The sequence below is a fragment of the Cebus imitator genome, unplaced genomic scaffold, assembly GCF_001604975.1.
Source record: "Cebus imitator isolate Cc_AM_T3 unplaced genomic scaffold, Cebus_imitator-1.0 Scaffold92, whole genome shotgun sequence".
Classification (NCBI taxonomy): Eukaryota; Metazoa; Chordata; class Mammalia; order Primates; family Cebidae; genus Cebus; species Cebus imitator.
In genome coordinates this window covers 8,925,331-8,942,966 of record NW_016107407.1, presented here as the reverse complement: position 1 = coordinate 8,942,966, position 17,636 = coordinate 8,925,331, and the positions used below count along the sequence as shown (strand labels likewise).

Here is a 17,636-nt window from a genome sequence, read left to right as displayed (position 1 = left end):
TTTTTGTATTTTTAGTAGAGACGGGGTTTCACCATGTTGACCAGGATGGTCTCGATCTCTTGACCTAGTGATCCACCCGCCTCGGCTTCCCAAAGTGCTGGGATTACAGGCTTGAGCCACCGCGCCCGGCTGAGCTCTAATAACTTTTTAAAAAGACAAAAACAGAATATGTAAGTTAAGTAAAGTAACTTTAAGAAAATCCATTCATTTGGCAAGCAATCTCCTCAGAATAGACACTTTAAGGTCACACCCACATTACCTTTGCGGTCTAAAAGTTACTTCTGATCCAGAAGAGTTACCATTCCATAAAACAAGAAACTGGCAGGAAACAGTATAGAAGGAGGTAATACAAGTTTTTAAATGATGTAAGTTAAAAACAAAATAAAACCAACAGCCAATGTCCGTATCATGGGAAGGACTTTTAAAAACAAGTGATGTCCACCTAGTTACATAGAAGCCAAACATTTACTATCAATTTACTGCAAGAATCTCATATAATCAAGCAAGAACAATGTCACAATTGAATGAGAAATAAAATATTTCCAAAGGATTTGACAGAATGTGCAGGAAAATGATGAATTATTGATAATATCATGACTGCCATTCATGTAACAATTTCATTTCTTTACGGAATTTATATGAAAAGGTATAATGTTTTTTCTCATTCATTTGGCATACATAATTGATTTTCATTAAGATAAATGTCCCTCAAACCTGGCAATCTTTTTCCCATTTGGGACTGCTGTGGCATTCTGATTCCACACTGGATATGAAGGTGTGGGATTGGCTACTGGTACTAGATGTAGCCAGACTTTTCCTAGACTGGAGTAGATTAGAAGTTAGACACTTCACAGGCATTCCTGGGTTGGAGGCAAGCGTTTCAAGACCTATAGAGAAGAGACAATATTGAATTCTGTGTTACAGCTTTCTTAGCTCCTTACTGAACCTGAATATTTACATATAATTAAGCAAAGTATTAAGTATTACATATCAGAACTATTTCTTTGTAAACACTATCTAGTCTACAAGAACAACTGCAGATGTTTCTGGCATGCTTCCTGTTATGTTTAGATACATATACTATTAATATATTTAAACATATCCCACTATGTTTAGATACAAGTACTGCTATGAGAAAGTTAGAACCAAACAAAATCCTCTTAACATTCATACAGTAAAGAATAAGGAAATGGTTGCTTGATCGATTGATTTATGGCAGGAGTGCAGTGGTATGATTACTTTCACTGTAGCCTTGACCTCTGGGCTCAAGTGATCCTCCCACCTCAGCCTCCTAAGTAGTGAGGACCACCACATCTGGCTAATTTTTTTTTTTTTTTTGAGACAGAGTCTCACACTGTCACCAGGCTGGAATGCAGTGGCACAATCTTGGCTCATGCAACCTCCACCTCCTGGGTTCAAGCGATTCTCCCACCTCAGCCTCCTGAGTAGCTGGGATTACACACACATGCCACCACGCCCAGCTAATTTTTGTATTTTTAGTAGAGACAAGGTTTTGCCATGTTGGCCAAGCTGGTCTTGAACTCCTGATGTCGGGTGATCCACCCACCTCAGCCTCCCAAAGTGCTGGCATTACAGGCGTGAGTCACTACGCCCAGCCCTGGCTAATGTTTTTAACTTTTTTTAGAGATGGTGGTCTCACTATATTACTCAGGCTGGTCTCAAACTCCTGTGTTCAAGCAATCCTCCCACCTCAGTCTCCTGCGTAATGAGGACCACCAAATCTGGCTAATGTTTTCCATTTTTTTAGAGATGGGGAGGGTATCACTATATTGCCCAGTCTGGTCTCAAACTCCTGGGTTCAAGTGATCCTCTTGCCTCAGTCTCCCAAAGTGCTATGATTTCAGGTGTGAGCCACCAAATCAATGTATAACTAGGAACAAATCAATTTGGAGTATCTATGATCCAATTTGAAACTATTCCTGATAAAGGAGCATTATTGATGTGCTATATCCAGATGTGCTCATAAGGTTAGACTATGACTACATTTACTCAATTTAACTTGTATTTAACACTTGTATTTAATTCAACTTGTATTTATTGTAACACTGAGGTTTATGCACTTACAAGTGTGAATTACACACATGTATAAGGGATTTTTAAAAATACTGCTGGATAGGCCGGGCGTGGTGGCTCACGCCTGTAATCCAAGCACTTTGGAGACCAAGGTGGGTGGATCACCTGAGGTCGGGAGTTCAAGACCAGCCTGACCAACATGGTGAAACCCCATCTTAAAAAAAAAAAAAAAAAAAAAAAAACTGCTGGATAAAGCAAATAAATAATGGTAAATTGTTTGTTTGTTTTGTGACGGAGTCTCACTGTCACCCAGGCTGGAGTGCAGTGGCACAATCTCAGCTAATTGCAACCTCCGTCTCCTAGGTTCAAGCGATTCTCCTGCCTCAGCCACTGAGGAGCTGGGATTACAGGCACCCACCACCATGACCATCTAATTTTTGTATTTTTAGTAGAGACGAGGTTTCACCATGTTGACCAAACTGGTCCTGAACTCCTGACCTCAAGTGATCCATCCGCCTTGGCCTCCCAAAGTGCTGGATGTCATGCTGGTACTCAAAAAGTTTTGAATTTTGGAGCATTTTTTGTTTTTTTGAGGCACGGTCTCGCTCTGTCACCAAGGGTGGAGTGTAATGGCGCTACTATGGCTCACTGCAGCTTCAACCTCCAGGGATCAAGCAATCCACCTGCCTCAGCCTCTAACATAGCTGGGACCACAAGTGTGCACCAACATGCCTGGCCAATTTTTGCAGAGATGAAGTCTCACTTTGTTTCCCAGGCTAGTCTTGAACTCTTGGGTTCAAGAAATCCTGCCACAGCCTCCCAATATGCTGGGATTACAGGTGTAAGCCTCCATGCCTGGCCTACCTTTTCTTTTATACTCACATGATTTTAGTAGTTTGCTAGAATAAGGAGTAGTGTCCTTTTGATCTATAGACATAGGGCATACGAGTCCTTGAGAAAGCTGTGATGTTTCAGACAGACAGGCGGAAAGGACGTTTGCAGAGTCTTGATTTTCTTCTGCAATTGGTGTGTTCTATTAAAAAGCGAAAAACAAAAACAGGTTTACTTTCCAAAAACCATCACATAAATAGACAAACTGTTAAAGTAAATCCAAATGTTTGGTATTTAGATCTATTTTGATGTTTAAAGATGATTTTAAATTTTAAGTGGTAATCATGAAAGGATATGTCATGTTAATTATCTTCTCAAGTACTTACAAATCCCAAAGAGCTGATGAGCGATAACACTTGTCCTGGGGTTCTTGAATAATCTTGTCTAGGTTTCGCCATTGATGGTGTTGTAAGGATATCCACCATATTAATATCTAAGTATGCAAAGAAAAGTATATAAATTTATTTAAAATCATCACCTCCCATTGACTAAAAATGAGTGTTATGTATATGGCAGCAAAATAATTTTTTGTAAACCAAATGTTAAAAAAGGAGATGGTGGCTGGGTGCAGTGGCTCACCACTGTAATGCCAGCACTTTGGGAGGCCGAGGCAGGCTCATCACTTGAGATCAGGAGTTCGAGACCAGCTTGGCCAACATGGTGAAACCCTGTCTCTACTAAAAATACAAAAATTAGCTGGTTGTGGTAGTGGGTGCCTATAATTCCAGCTGCTCAGGAGTCTGAGGCAGTAGAATTGCTTGAACAAGGGAAGCGGAGGTTATAGTGACCCGAGATCGCACTACTGCACACCAACCTGGGCAACAGAGCAAAATTCTTTCTCAAAAAATAAATAAATAAATAAGGAGATGGTATGGAATCGGTATTAATTTGGGGCCCCTCATGTTAGCTAATATGTTTAAGCCTAGGTCAAGATATTAACTGACCCAGATTATTAGCATGTTTCAGTGAATAATATTTTAAAATAATTCAACACTGACACATAATACTATACTATTCCACTTAGATATAAAAAAAATGGTAAAAGAAAGTCTAATGTTCTTGTCCAGGTATGGTGGCTCACACCTGAAATCCTAGCACTTTGGGAAGCCAAGCGGGGAGGATCCCTTGAGCCCAGGAGTTTGAAACCAGCCTGGGCAACATAGTGAGACCTATCTGTACAGAAAATTGAAAAACTAGCTGGGCACTGTGGCAAGCACCTGTAGTCCCAGTGAGGTGGGGAGGCTAAGGTGGGAGAATTGCTTTTCCCAGGAGTCTGAGGCTACAGTGAGCTATGATCACATCACTGCACCCCAGCCTGGGTGATACAGTGAGACCCTGTCTCTTAAACAAACAAACAAAAAGTCCCAGAATGCTAATGTTCTTATATGATATAGGACCTTTAAAAATTAGCTGGGTGTGGTGGCTCATGCCTATAGTCCCAGCTACTCAGAAGGCTGAGGCATGAGAATTGCTTAAGCCTGGGAGGCAGAAGTTGCAGAGAGCCAATATAATGCCACTGTACTCCAGCCTGGTTGATAGAGTGAGACTCTCTAAATAAATAAATAAATGAAAGTATACTGAAAGTTTTAACAACAAATTTCATTTATGCCTCACACTGATAAAGTGATAAGAACTAATAAGTAATAATAATACACGTATAGGATATTTTACAAAAAAAGTTTTTTTTTTTTAAAAATTAGACCCTTATGACATACAAAATAATTTGAATTTATCAACAATTTTATCTTAACACAAAATTTTTGTCATTTGTGATATTTTCCAATAGCGTATCTGAAATACTTAGAATCGAATTTCAAAATAAGATTTCAAAGTCAGATTTCTTTGAAATCACAATTCAAAAATGTTTAGATTTTAGAAAGGTAATGTGGTAAATATACTGCATATTATGGAATATTCCTAGTGGCAAATCATATGAATAATCACATGAACTGGGATCAATAAAGACTATAAATACCCCTGGCCAGGTGCGGTGGCTCAGGACTGTAATCCTAGCACTTTGGGAGGCCACAGCGGGTGGATCACCTGAGGTCAGGAGTTCGAGACCAAACTGGCCAACATGGTGAAACTTCGTCTCTACTAAAAATACAAAAATTAGCTGGTCATGGTGGCAGGCTCCTATAATTCCAGCTATTCAGGGGGCTGAGGCAGGAGAATTGCTTGAACCTAGGAAGTGGAGGTTGCAGTGAGCCAAGATTGTGCCATTGCACTCCAGCTTGGGCAACAGAGCAAAAACTCCATCTCAAAATAAATAAATAAATAAAAATCAAAGACAATAAATACCCCTACCTCAGCACAGATCAGATTTTACCAAACTTAGTAAAAACTTTTAGGTATTCATAACTATTGAACCTTGTACTTCCACATGAAGAATTGTAGATGTGCATTATTTTCAAATACTAATAGTTATAATTCCAGAGTTTATAATTTATAAGTCCAATTTTTGGTTATTTTCATTATTAATACTTTTCCATCCATCTACCCTTTCTAATAGAGAATACAATATGTTTCTTTTTTTTTTGAGATAGAGTCTTGCTCTGTTTCCCAGGCTGGAGTGCAGTGGTGCGATGTTGGCTCACTGCAACCTCTGCCTCCCGGGTTCAAGTGATTCTCCTGCCTCAGCCTCCCTAGTAGCTAGGATTATAGGTGCACACCACCACACCTGGCTAATGTTTGTATTTTTAGTAGAGACAGGGTTTTGCCATGAGTGATCTCCAGCTCCTGAATTCAGGGCGGGATCTTTGTCCCGACTGATCTCCAACTCCTGACCTCAGGTGATCTGCTTGCCTTGGACTCCCAAAGTGTTGGGATTACAGGTGTGAGCCACCGTGCCCAGCCTGTTGGACTTTTTAAAAAGGTACTTACCTGATATTTTCCTTACCTCTGTTCAAAGTAACTTTTGAAAGTCCAAAATCTGTCAGTTTAATATGACCCTCATTAGAAATAAGCATATTGTCCGGTTTCAAGTCCCTGCACACACAAAAGGCAAATAGTAGATAAGGAAAGGTAAATAGTAGATAACCAAAAAAGGGCTAGTTTTAATGTTAGAATTTCCAGAAAAGAAGAGTTACAGAGGAGACAAACCCTATTTATTTCCTCCAAAATAAATATACTCAATGGTGGCTTTGAAAAGTGCAGAAAACATCTCCCGAAAGCAAAGCATCTTTTGTACTATTTATCTGAATCTACAGAAAAGATAAATTAATACTAGATTATCTTTGATATCATTCATTAGATATTCCATTAAAATAAAGAAACCTTATTAGATAAAATCAACCTCAAGCCAGTTCAAATTTACATTTACCTTCTTTTTTTCTTGAGATGGAGTTTCACTCTTGTCACACAGGCTGGAGTGCAACGGCGAGACCTCAGCTCACTGCACCCTCTGCCTCCCAGGAGGTGACTCTGCTGTCTCAGCCTCCCAAGCAGCTGGGATTACAGGCAACCGCCATCACACCCGGATAATTTTTGTATTTTTAGTAGAGACAAAGTTTCACTATATTGGCCAGGCCAGTCTCAAACTCCTGACCTCAGGTGATCCACCCGCCTCAGCCTCCCAAAGTGCTGGGATTACAGGCGTGAGCCACCCCACCTGGCCTACGTCTACTTTCTTAAAGGAAGGTAAGATTGAGATTTAATAAGTCATTTAACCTGACTTTTTACATAGAGAAAAACATTGTAAATCAGGTGGACTACAAAATAAAGCACTTTTGTGTAATGCAGAGGAGCAGAAAGGATTCAATACTCTTCACAGAAAATGACATACTTAGTGGGGTGTGGTGGCTTATGTCTGTAATGGTAGCAATTTGGGAGGCTGAAGTGGGAGGATCCCTTGGGTCCAGCAGTTTAAGACCAGCCTGGGAAAAATGCTAAAACCTTGTCTCTACAAAACAACAACAACAACAACGAAAACCAGGAGTGGTGGCACATGCCTCCAATCCCAAATACTTGGGAGGCCAAGGCAGGGGATTGCTTGAGCCCTGGGGGCTGTGTAATGAGCCAAGATGGAGCCACTGCACTCCACAGCCTGGGTGACAAAGTGAAACCCTATCTCAACAACAACAAAAAATACATGCTATACTGATGTTCAAGGCAATATATTAAAAAAAAAAAAAACACACAGGGAGGTGAAAGAAGAGTTAATTTCTAAACTAACACAAGTTACTAGTAAACTTTAGAGAACCTGGAAATAAGTGCAAGTGGTTACCGTAAGTATTTGAGACTCAAATATGTAATTAAATTAGTTGAGTTTTTCAGTAAGAATTTGGAAAAAAGTGAGTCTTTACCTGTGGATGATTCCATGTCTATGAAGGTAGTCTAGAGCCAGTGCTACTTCAGAAATATATTTCACGGCCATCTCTTCATCAAAATAACCATATATATGTAGGAGAGACTTGACATCTCCTCCAATGAGATATTCCATTACCTATCAAAAAAGAGTTTAATATTGTGAAATAAAAACAATCTGATTACTTTAAAAATCTAGTATTTGGGCCTTACAGTTACAATATTTGGCATGGCTCTGTAACAAAGCTACCTTTTCTTGCTATTACTCATAATACATTAATACTAGGTTTATTCATGTTGCCATACAGTTTTTAATTAAAAATTAAACGGTTTAGGCTAGGCACAGTGGCTCATGCCTATAATCTCAGCACTTTGGGAGGCCAAGATGGGCAGATCACTTGAGGCCAGGAGTTCAAGATTAGCCTGGCCAACATAGCAAAACCCCATCTCTACTAAAAATACAAAAAATTAGCTGGGCCTGGTGGCACATGCCTGTAATCTCAGCTACTTGGGAGGCTGAGGCATGAGAATCGCTTGAACCCAGGAGGCAGAGATTGAAGTGAGCCAAGACTGAGCCACTGTAATCCAGCCTGGGCAACAGAGGGAGACTCTATCTCAAATTAAAAAAACAAAAAAGTAAACTGTTCTGTGTGAACAAAAATTCAAACTTGTAATAAAGCTACAAGAATATTAGAATGATTTCCTATATACTCTTTATCTAGATTCACCCATAATTGCAATATTTGCTATCTTCTTCTTCACATATATGCATATAAAATAACTTTAATATTTACATATTAGTGTTTATTTTATTTTGAGACAGGGTCTTGCTCTGTCACTTAGACTGGAGTACAGTCGTGTGACCATAGCTCACTGCAACCTCAAACTCGTGGCTTCAAGTGATCCTCCTGCCTCTGCCTCCCAAAGCACTGACATAGGCCTGAGACACCTTGCCCAGTCTATGTTAGTAATTTTTAAACTATAAATTATTAACAACCAACCTAAGTATATTTTATATGCATGCATTTTTGTTTAGACTAAAGCCATTTATATTTTGAAAATGGCAACAATAGCAAACCTGGTATTAATGTGTAATTTTTATTTTACTTTTTTCTTTTTCTTCCTTTTTTTGACACTAGAGAAGGAATGGAATAATGTGTAATTTTAAAATTTTTGCTGAATAATTTGGGAATAGAGTTGGAGAGGTCATCACCTGTCACCACTAAATTCATCATGTATTTCCTAATGAGATATTCTTTTTTTTTTTTTTTTCTTTTCTTTTTTTTTGAGACGGAGTTTCGCTCTTGTTACCCAGGCTGGAGTGCAATGGCGTGATCTCTGCTCACCGCAACCTCCGCCTCCTGGGTTCAGGCAATTCTCCTGCCTCAACCTCCTGAGTAGCTGGGATTACAGGCACACGCCACCATGCCCAGCTGAATTTTTGTATTTTTAGTAGAGACGGGGTTTCACCATGCTAACCAGGATGGTCTCGATCTCTTGACCTCGTGATCCACCCGCCTCGGCCTCCCAAAGTGCTGGGATTACAGGCGTAAGCCACCGCGCCCGGCCATGAGATATTCTTACATAATTATAGTACAATAAAATTAAGTGAATTTAACACCAATATAATGCTATTACCTAATATAGAGTCCATATTCAAATTTATCTGACCATCTTGAAATCATCCTCCTCATCCCCCATTCCTAAGCTAGGGTCATGCATGGCATTTGGTTGTTGTGTCTCTTTAGTCTCCTTTAATCTGGAGCAGTTTTTCAGCCTTTTTGATGGGTAGATGGAGACTTTTTGATAATGCACATTTGTTTTCTTATTTTTGAAATGAAGTCTCACTCTCTTGCCAAGGCTGGAATACAGTGGTGTGATCTCAGCTCATTGTAACCTCCACCTCCCGGGTTCAAGCAGTTCTCCTGCCTCGGCCTCCCAAGTAGCTGGGATTACAGGAGCCTGTCACCACGCCTGGCTAATTTTTATATACATTTTTAAAGGAGGCATCAAAGAATCATAATTTTTGTATTTTTAGTAGAGACAGGGTTTCGCCATCTTGGCCAGGCTAGTCTTGAACTCCTGACCTTGTGATCCACTGATCTCGGCCTCCCAAAGTGCTGGGATTATAGGCGTGAGCCACCGTGCCTGGCCAATGATGCAGACATTTTTGAAGAGCACAGGTTTATGCACAGAAGTCCTTCAATTTGGGGTTGTCGATTATTTCCTTGTGATTTGATTCAGGTTATCGATTTTTGGCAAAAAACATCACCTAAGTGATGTTGAGTACTTCTCACTGACTCCCACCAGATGAGACACCTAATGTCAGTGTGTCCCATTACTGGTCATTTTAACTTTGATCACTTGGTTAACGTGGTGACTCAGATTTCTCTATTTAACTTGTACATTTTTTTCCTTTGTGATGAAAAAGTAATCTGTAGAAAGATACTTTGAGACTGTATATGCAAAACATTCCCCCTAGAAACTCTCAACCAATGATTTTAGCAGCACATGACCACCATGCTTGCCTGAATCCATTATTGCTATGTCGATTGCAAGACTCTATTATTCCTTCTATGTGTACAGTCACTATTCTCAAAATTATTCTATAGTTTTAGCTAGAAAAATACCACCTGCTGATAACTTAGTGAGAGAATTTCTTTTTCAGGGTCAGTAGCTTCCCTGGTACATAGAGGTTAGTCAATAGTTGTAGATGGGTTCCATCATCTACATTATTTATTGCACACAAAAATCTCTGTTACTTTCCCCAACAGCAATTATCAATCATTTTTATCTTTGCCAATATAAGGAAAAGAAATGGGCTGGGTGCAGTATCTCACACCTGTATTACCAGCACTTTGGGAGGCCAAGGTGGGTGGATCACTTGAGGTCAGGAGTTCAAGACCAGCCTGACCAACATGGCAAAGCCCCATCTCGATTAAAAAAATACAAAAATTATTTTTTTGTAGTTCTTTTTGTTCTTGAAATGCACTGTTATGATTCTGCTTTTTGAAGTCACCACTGGGCATGGTGGCACAGGCCTGTAATCCCAGCTACTTGAGAGGCTGAGACATGAGAATCACTTGAGCCTGGGAGGCGGAGATTGCAGTGAGCCGAGATCACGCCACTGCACTCCAGCCTGGGCGACAGGGAAACTATCTCAAACAACAACAAAAAGGTCTTGTTTAAATGTTTAGTTCATTAACTATTAGGAAGATTAGGCATCACTACACATTGTGTTTTTCCTTTTATATTTCATCTCTAAACTGTTTTTCCAACCTTTGTCCATTTTTCTACTAGGGTAAACAAACTTTCTTATTGATTTGTACAATATGTTTATGCAATAGTAAAATTAGCCTCTTATCTGTCTTTTGGACAACAAATATTTTCTTTGAACTTTTCATTTGACTCTGTAAAGGGTATCTTGTGTTATTTAAAATTTTTATTTTATTTTATTATTTTATTTATTTATTTGAGATGGAGTCTCACTCTGTCCCCTGGGCCTTGTCTCAAAAAAAAAAAAAAAAATACACATCGGTTTTCTTCTGGCACTCTTAGGAATTTCTTTTTAAAGTAGAAATCTCTGATATAAAAGGGAAACATATGAACCTAGCTGTATATCAAGTTTTAGAACTACATAGAGAATGATTTCAAGTGACTTCAAAAAATAGAATCATGACAGTGTATTTCAAGGACAAAAAGAGCTGCAAATAAATCAGAAATCTTAAATCCAGTAGTTTTAGTTTTAGTAAACAATATTGTTATTGTCACTTTTGAAAATATTGGGCATATATATATATTCTTTTGATTTTTCCCCAACCTTTTAAAAATATAAAACCTATTTTTAGCTTAAAGACAGTGAGTCAGATTCGGCCTATGAGGCCTAGTTTGCCAATCACCAGCTTTGTATCTGGTATTCACCTTCTTACTTCCAGTATATATATATATTTGACTCACTCACATGGTGAATCATCCTGCAACACAGATTCCCATCGCATGCTTTCTCAGAATCTAGGGATCTCCTGATGGGGCTCCCTTTAACTTTGTTTTGTTGGTGAATTCCAATATATATTTGTATCCTCATTCCAAAATCTTTCCCCATAGAATCATCAGGTCTCATCGCCCACAGAAGAGGTCATGACAACCAGATAATATTGCAATTCCCACTAAAGTATTCACTGTAGTGTTGTTTAGGACCAAAAAAAAAAAGTCAAACAAATCAACCAACCAAATCCCATTAAGTGATGATATTCAACAAATTTTATCAATAAGACATTCATTAAGGAAATTATAGAATTCATAACTAAATCAATAGAATTCTATGCAGTCATTAAATAGGATGAGGTTAAAAAAAGAAAAAAAGAGGATGAGGTAGGTCACCAGTAAGTGGAAAAAATAGAAAACAGTGGTCCTACCTCATCCACAGCTTCACTTTCCATAGTTTCAGTTACAAGAGGTCCAAAAATAGGAAAATATAGTACAATATTTTGAGGGAGAGCACATTCATATAAGTTTTATTACTTTATTTATTTATTTAATTATTTTTATTTTTTGAGACCGAGTTTTGCTCTTGTTGCCCAGACTGGAGTGCAATGGCACGATTTTGGCTCAGTGCAACTTCTGCCTCCTGGGTTCAAGCAATTCTCCCACCTTAGTTTCCTGAGTAGATGGGATCACAGGCTCCTGCCACCACACCCAGCTAATTTTTATATATTTAGTAAGGTTTCACCATGTTGGGTCAGGCTGGTCTCGAACTCCTGACCTCAGATGATCTGCCTGCCTTGGCCTCCCAAAATGTTGGGATTACAGTGCGGCAGTTCCCCCTTCTCCGCAGGGGATGTATCCCAGTACTCCCAGTGGATGCCTGAAACCTCAGATAGTACCAAATTCCATATAGCCTATGTTTTTTCCTATACATCATACCTAGGATAAACTTTATTTATTTACTTTTTTGAGACATATTCTCGCTCTGTCACTCAGGCTGGAGTGTAGTGGCGCAATCTTGGCTCACTGCAACCTCCGCCTCCTGGGTTCAAGCAATTCTCCTGCCTCAGCCTCCCGAGTAGGTGGGATTACAGGTGCCAGCCACCATGCCTGGCTAATTTTTGTATAGGCACAGTAAGAGATTAACAACAATAAATAATGATAAAATAGAATAATTATAACAACATACTGTTCACAATTTGATGGGTAGAGGATTTGTTCTTACCATAGAGCTTAGCAACCTCAGCAACAATTTTCTTTTTATATTAAGAACTTTCACGTCTTTACTTAAAGGAAGCCCTTTTTGGCTTCTCTTTGGAATATCTGAATTATCAGCATCACTACGCTTGTACTTTGGGGCCATAATGAAGTGAAATAAAGATTATACAAGCACTGTGATACCTTGACAGTCCATCTGATAGCTGAGATGTGATACATAAGTGACTGACAGGAGCATGTACAGGGTGGACACATTGGACAAAGGGATGACTCATCTCCCAGGCAAGACAAGGCAGGATGAAGCAAGATGGGTGCAATTTAAAACCTGTGAATTGTTTCTAGAATTTTCCATTTAATATTTTCAGACTGTGGGTGATAGAGGGTAAGAAACCACAGATAAAAAGAGACTACTGTATATTGTTACAATTATTCTATTTTTGGTTATTGGTGTTGATCTCTTACTGGGCCTAATTTGTATATTAAGCTTTATCATAGGTATGTATATACAGGAAAAAACATATAAAAGATTTGGTATTATGCATGTTAAGGTACTTACTGGGGGGTCTTACAAAGTAACCCCCAAGGATAAGGGGGGACTACTGTAGTATTTACAGTATGATCACATTACACCATACACTTAAATAGCTGGTTTGTAAAAAACTTTTACTTTTCCTAAATTAGTCCAAAAAAACCAAAAAAAGGTGCTTACAACTGTCCTAAAAAACTTTTTAATTTCAAATGTTTTCTGGCTTCCCCATTAAATCTTTGTACCACATTTAACATCAGTTCACATATACTTAAAAAATGAAAGATGGCTGGGTGCAGTGGCTCATGCTTGTAATCACAGCACTCTGGGAGGCTGAGGCGGGCAGATTACGAGGTCAGGAGATCCAGACCATCCTGGCTAACGCAATGAAACCCCATCTGTACTAAAAATACAAAAAATTAGCTGGGTGTGGTAGCATGCACCTGTAGTCCCAGCTACTCAGGAGGCTGAGGCAGGAGAATTGCTTGAACTTGGGAGGTGAAGGTTGCAATGTGCCAAGATTACACCTCTGCACTCCACACTCCAGCTGGGACAACAGAGCAAGACTTTGTCTCCAAAAAAAAAAAAAAAGAAAGAAAGAAAGAAAGATTGGAAATATATTGAACCACCAGGCACAAGAAGAGTATAAGAAGAGTATTAGATATCATTTTTATAGCATATCGTGAATTTTTACGTCTATAGCTTGGCGCTGGATATAATATTCTTCCATAGTAGAGTTCTGTTTAGTCTCGGGTTTTTGGTACAGCAAAAAGTTGAAGTGTGGCACAATTATGTTTCAGAGTTCCAAGAGGTCTTTAGCATATCGAGCATAAACGGTTTCCACAGTTAGAGGTAACCAAATTATGAAAAGAATAAGATTTCTGTTAATAAACATATAAGTCCCATGTCTAGAACCTACATCCTAAAGGCCCATCCATTCATGGAAAAACATTTGTATTGTGCTAAACAGAAGCTATTGGAGTTATCAAACATTTAATCCACAGATCATTTGTGAGGTCAGAAGAACCTCTGGGATTTGTAGTCAAAATACCTGTCATCCTTGCCTGACCTCTACCCCCACCAAATTCCTCAGTGGAGTGCAAGCTGCAGCTTTGAATTAGAAGAAAGCAACTCTCAAAGTCCACACACCCAAAACCCATCGCTTCCCAGTATCTTTCCCCCTTTATACCTAGCTTTATAAAGTATTTCTCTTTTATGTCTTTTACTTAACAAATATCTTTAGCATTATGTATCTTAACACTATTCTACTTTATGCTTTTATGTTTTATACTAACCTACTGAAATTTCATAACACCCTTTGAGGTAGGTACTATTATTATCTCCATTTCACAGATGAGGAAACTGAGGTGCAATGGGTAATTTTATGCATCAATCTGGCTAGGTCATGGTACTCTGATATTAAATATTTGGTCAAATACCAGTTGAAATGTCCCCATGAAAGTATCCTTTAGATAAGATTAATATTTAAATCAGTAGATTTTGAGTAAAGGAAATTATCCTTCATAATAATGTAGCTAGACCTCAATAAATCAGCTTAAGGCCTTTAACAACAACAAAAAAGAGGAGCTGGACATGGTAGTTCACACTTGTAATCGCAGCAGTTTGAGAGACTGAGGGAGGAGGATTGCTTGAGGCCAGAAATTCAAACCAGCTTAGAAAACATAGCAAAACCCAATCTCCACAAAAAATTTTTTTAAAAGTTAGCTGGGTGTGGTGGTATATGCATGTTGTCCCAAGTACTTGGGACAGGAGGATCACTTGAGCCCAGATCGTGGAGGCTGCAGTGAGCCATGATACAACTGCATTCCAGCCTGGGTGGCAATTTAATTTTAATTTTACCTTAAAATTAAAAAACGAGTAAACAAAAGAAAAAAGACTGAGGTCCCAGAGGAAAATGGAATTCTGTCTCCAGACTAGATCTACAGCATCAACCCTTCCCTGTGTCTCCATTCTGCCAATCTACCTTGCAGATTTCAGACTTGCCACCCTCACAATCATGGAATTGAGTCCTTAAAATTTTCTCTCTCTCTTATTTATTTAATAGAGACGAAGTCTTACTCTGTGGCCCACGCTGGGGTGCAGTTAGTGCAATGGTGACTCTATTAGCTAGCTGCACACCGCCAAGTCCAGCTAATTTTTAATTTTAATTTTTTTGTAGAGATGGGGTCTCACTATGCTCCCCAAGTTGGTCTCGAACTCTTGGCCTCAAGTGATCCTCCTGTCTCAGTCTCTCGAAGTGCTTGAATTACAGGTGTGAGCCTTAGTCCATCTCTCTAAGTGTATATACATACACATACACACACACCATATGCATATGTCCTATTGGTTCTTTTTCTTTGGAGAAGTCTAACTAATATAACAGATAAATTTGCCAAGGTAGTGAGTGCAACCAGAATTCAAATGCAAGTTCTCTGAACCCAGACATGGTTCTCTTAAACCACTGGGTTCACTGACTGCTGAATGGTTAAAGAAACAATGTAAAAATTATTTACTCACCAAGTAGACATTGTTTGCAGACTGCAGTGAATAATACAAATGGACAATGAATGGGCTTTTGCTTAGTGCCAGTGCATCTCTCTCAGCTTGTACCTGATGAGTCATATTTTTGTTGATCAGGTCTGCTTTTTTAACAACCTGTAATAGATAAAATAAAATAAATGTGATATCATGTTATTTTATTTTGAGACAGAGTTTCATTGTGTCACCCAGGCTGAGTACAGCCTTGATTCCCCGGGCTCAAGTGATCCTCCCACCTCAGCCTCCCAAGTAGCTGGGAGTACCAGCACACACTGGTACATCTGGCTAATTTTTAATTTTTTTGTAGAGACAAGGTCTCACCATGTTGCCCAGGCTGGCCTAAAATAAGCCTCAAGCAATACTCCTGTCTTGGCCTCCCAAAGTGCTGGGATTACAGGTGTGAGCCACAGTTCCCTGCCTCTATTTTTTAGTTACAGAATGATCTCAGGTTTTAAAGTTACCATCATGAAAATGCTAACATAGAGAGCACATATAGATGTCATGTGGACCTTACACTGCTATCAGGAAACCGTGTACAAAAAAGTAGTTAAGATTTAAAAAAAAAAAATCTTCAAGATAGAATTTCTTATCTTGGCATTAAATGGCAGAAGTATCACAGTCTCTTTTGAGAAGGAAAAAAAATTAAACAAATGCTCCCTGACTGTTCTGCATATTAATAGAAAAAATTTCTGTTCCATTGTTCTGATAACAAAGTCAAAAGACAGTTACATTCCTCATAAGCCCACAGATAACTGGGAACCTGGGCATGGAGTAACTACTTAATTTTTTTTTTTTTAACTTCTGATTCTTTGATAGATGGGAATAGAATCAGAAAGACAAATAATGTTGGAAGTTTGCCTAGAAAAGAAACTTAAGCTACAATGATTAGAACTACGGAAACCTAACACTAATAACAAAATAGAAATAAAACTAATAATAAATAAAAATAATGTTGCAATACTAAACTGAGTAGTCAGTAACACTGGGATCAATTCTCAGGACTGTTGTAAGAAAAAAAGGCATATTGCTTTCTATATATATATATACAAAGATATATATATATATATATATATCTTTTTTTTAATTTTATTTTTTTAAAAAAAAACAGGGTTTCACCATGTTTGTCAGGCTGATCTTGAACTCCTGACCTCAGGTGATCCTCCCACCTTGGCCTCCAAAGTGCTTGGATTACAGGCCTGAGCCACCACGCCCAGCCAGGCATATTTCTTTCAATGATTTATTGGAGCATTTAATAAAATCATTACTACATGGTAAATTCCTGCCTTAACTCCTTTCTTTCCTTTCTTTTTTTTTTTCTTTTTGAGATGGAGTTTCGCTCTTGTTACCCAGGCTGGAGTGCAATGGTGCAGCTCACTGCAACCTCTGCCTCATGGGTTCAGGCAATTCTCCTGCCTCAGCCTCCTGAGTAGCTGGGATTACAGGCACACACCACCATGCCCAGCTAATTTTTTGTATTTTTTGTAGAGACGGGGTTTCACCATGTTGACCAGGATGGTCTCGATCTCTTGACCTTGTGATCCACCCGCCTCTGCCTCCCAAGGTGCTGGGATTACAGGCGTGAGCCCCTGCGCCGGTTTGCCTTAACTCCTTTCTTTAAGAAAGCCAAGGGAAGTTGAAAAAACAAGCCAGTAACATGATTTTTCCTATCATTCTACTGGCTATGAGGACATGTTTGTTTTCTTCCCCATTGTTCTCCAGTTCCTAGACACAAAGAGGTTGGGTGCTAAGCAAATACTGATAGAACCAATGGATGGCTGTTTTCATTTCAACAACTGATCATGATTAAGTTCTGTAGAAGGAAAAGCAAAGCTCTCAGGAACATATAAAATAACCAATTCAGTGAGATGGGTCGGTCTGACAGATCAGGGAAGGTTTGAAGGGGAGCTAAGACGAATCTTAATACATGAATAAAACAGGTGGAGCCTGGGCGTGTTGGCTCACGCCTGTAATCCCAGCACTTTGGGAGGCCAAGGTGGGCAGATCACGAGGTCAGGAGATGGAGACCAGCCTGACAAACATGGCAAAACCCCGTCTCTACTAAAAAACAAACATTAGCCAGGCGTGGTGGCATGCGCCTATAATCTCATCTACTTGGGAGGCTGAGGCAAGAGAATCTCTT

The 17,636-nt window shown here is 39.1% G+C and overlaps 1 protein-coding gene across 2 annotated transcripts in view; it reads right to left on the bottom strand.

Annotated features, from left to right (window-relative positions):
* Positions 1-17,636, bottom strand: part of MASTL (microtubule associated serine/threonine kinase like) — a 39,553-nt gene that overhangs the window by 17,277 nt on the left and 4,640 nt on the right. For both annotated transcript variants that reach the window (XM_017535478.2, XM_017535479.2), the window contains exons 2-7: positions 15,476-15,613; positions 7,230-7,369; positions 5,825-5,913; positions 3,252-3,358; positions 2,917-3,067; positions 715-887 (exon numbers count right to left, since the gene is read on the bottom strand). In XM_017535478.2, the coding sequence (XP_017390967.1) occupies positions 715-887; positions 2,917-3,067; positions 3,252-3,358; positions 5,825-5,913; positions 7,230-7,369; positions 15,476-15,613 (798 nt within the window). The remainder of the gene's footprint in view (positions 1-714; positions 888-2,916; positions 3,068-3,251; positions 3,359-5,824; positions 5,914-7,229; positions 7,370-15,475; positions 15,614-17,636) is intronic.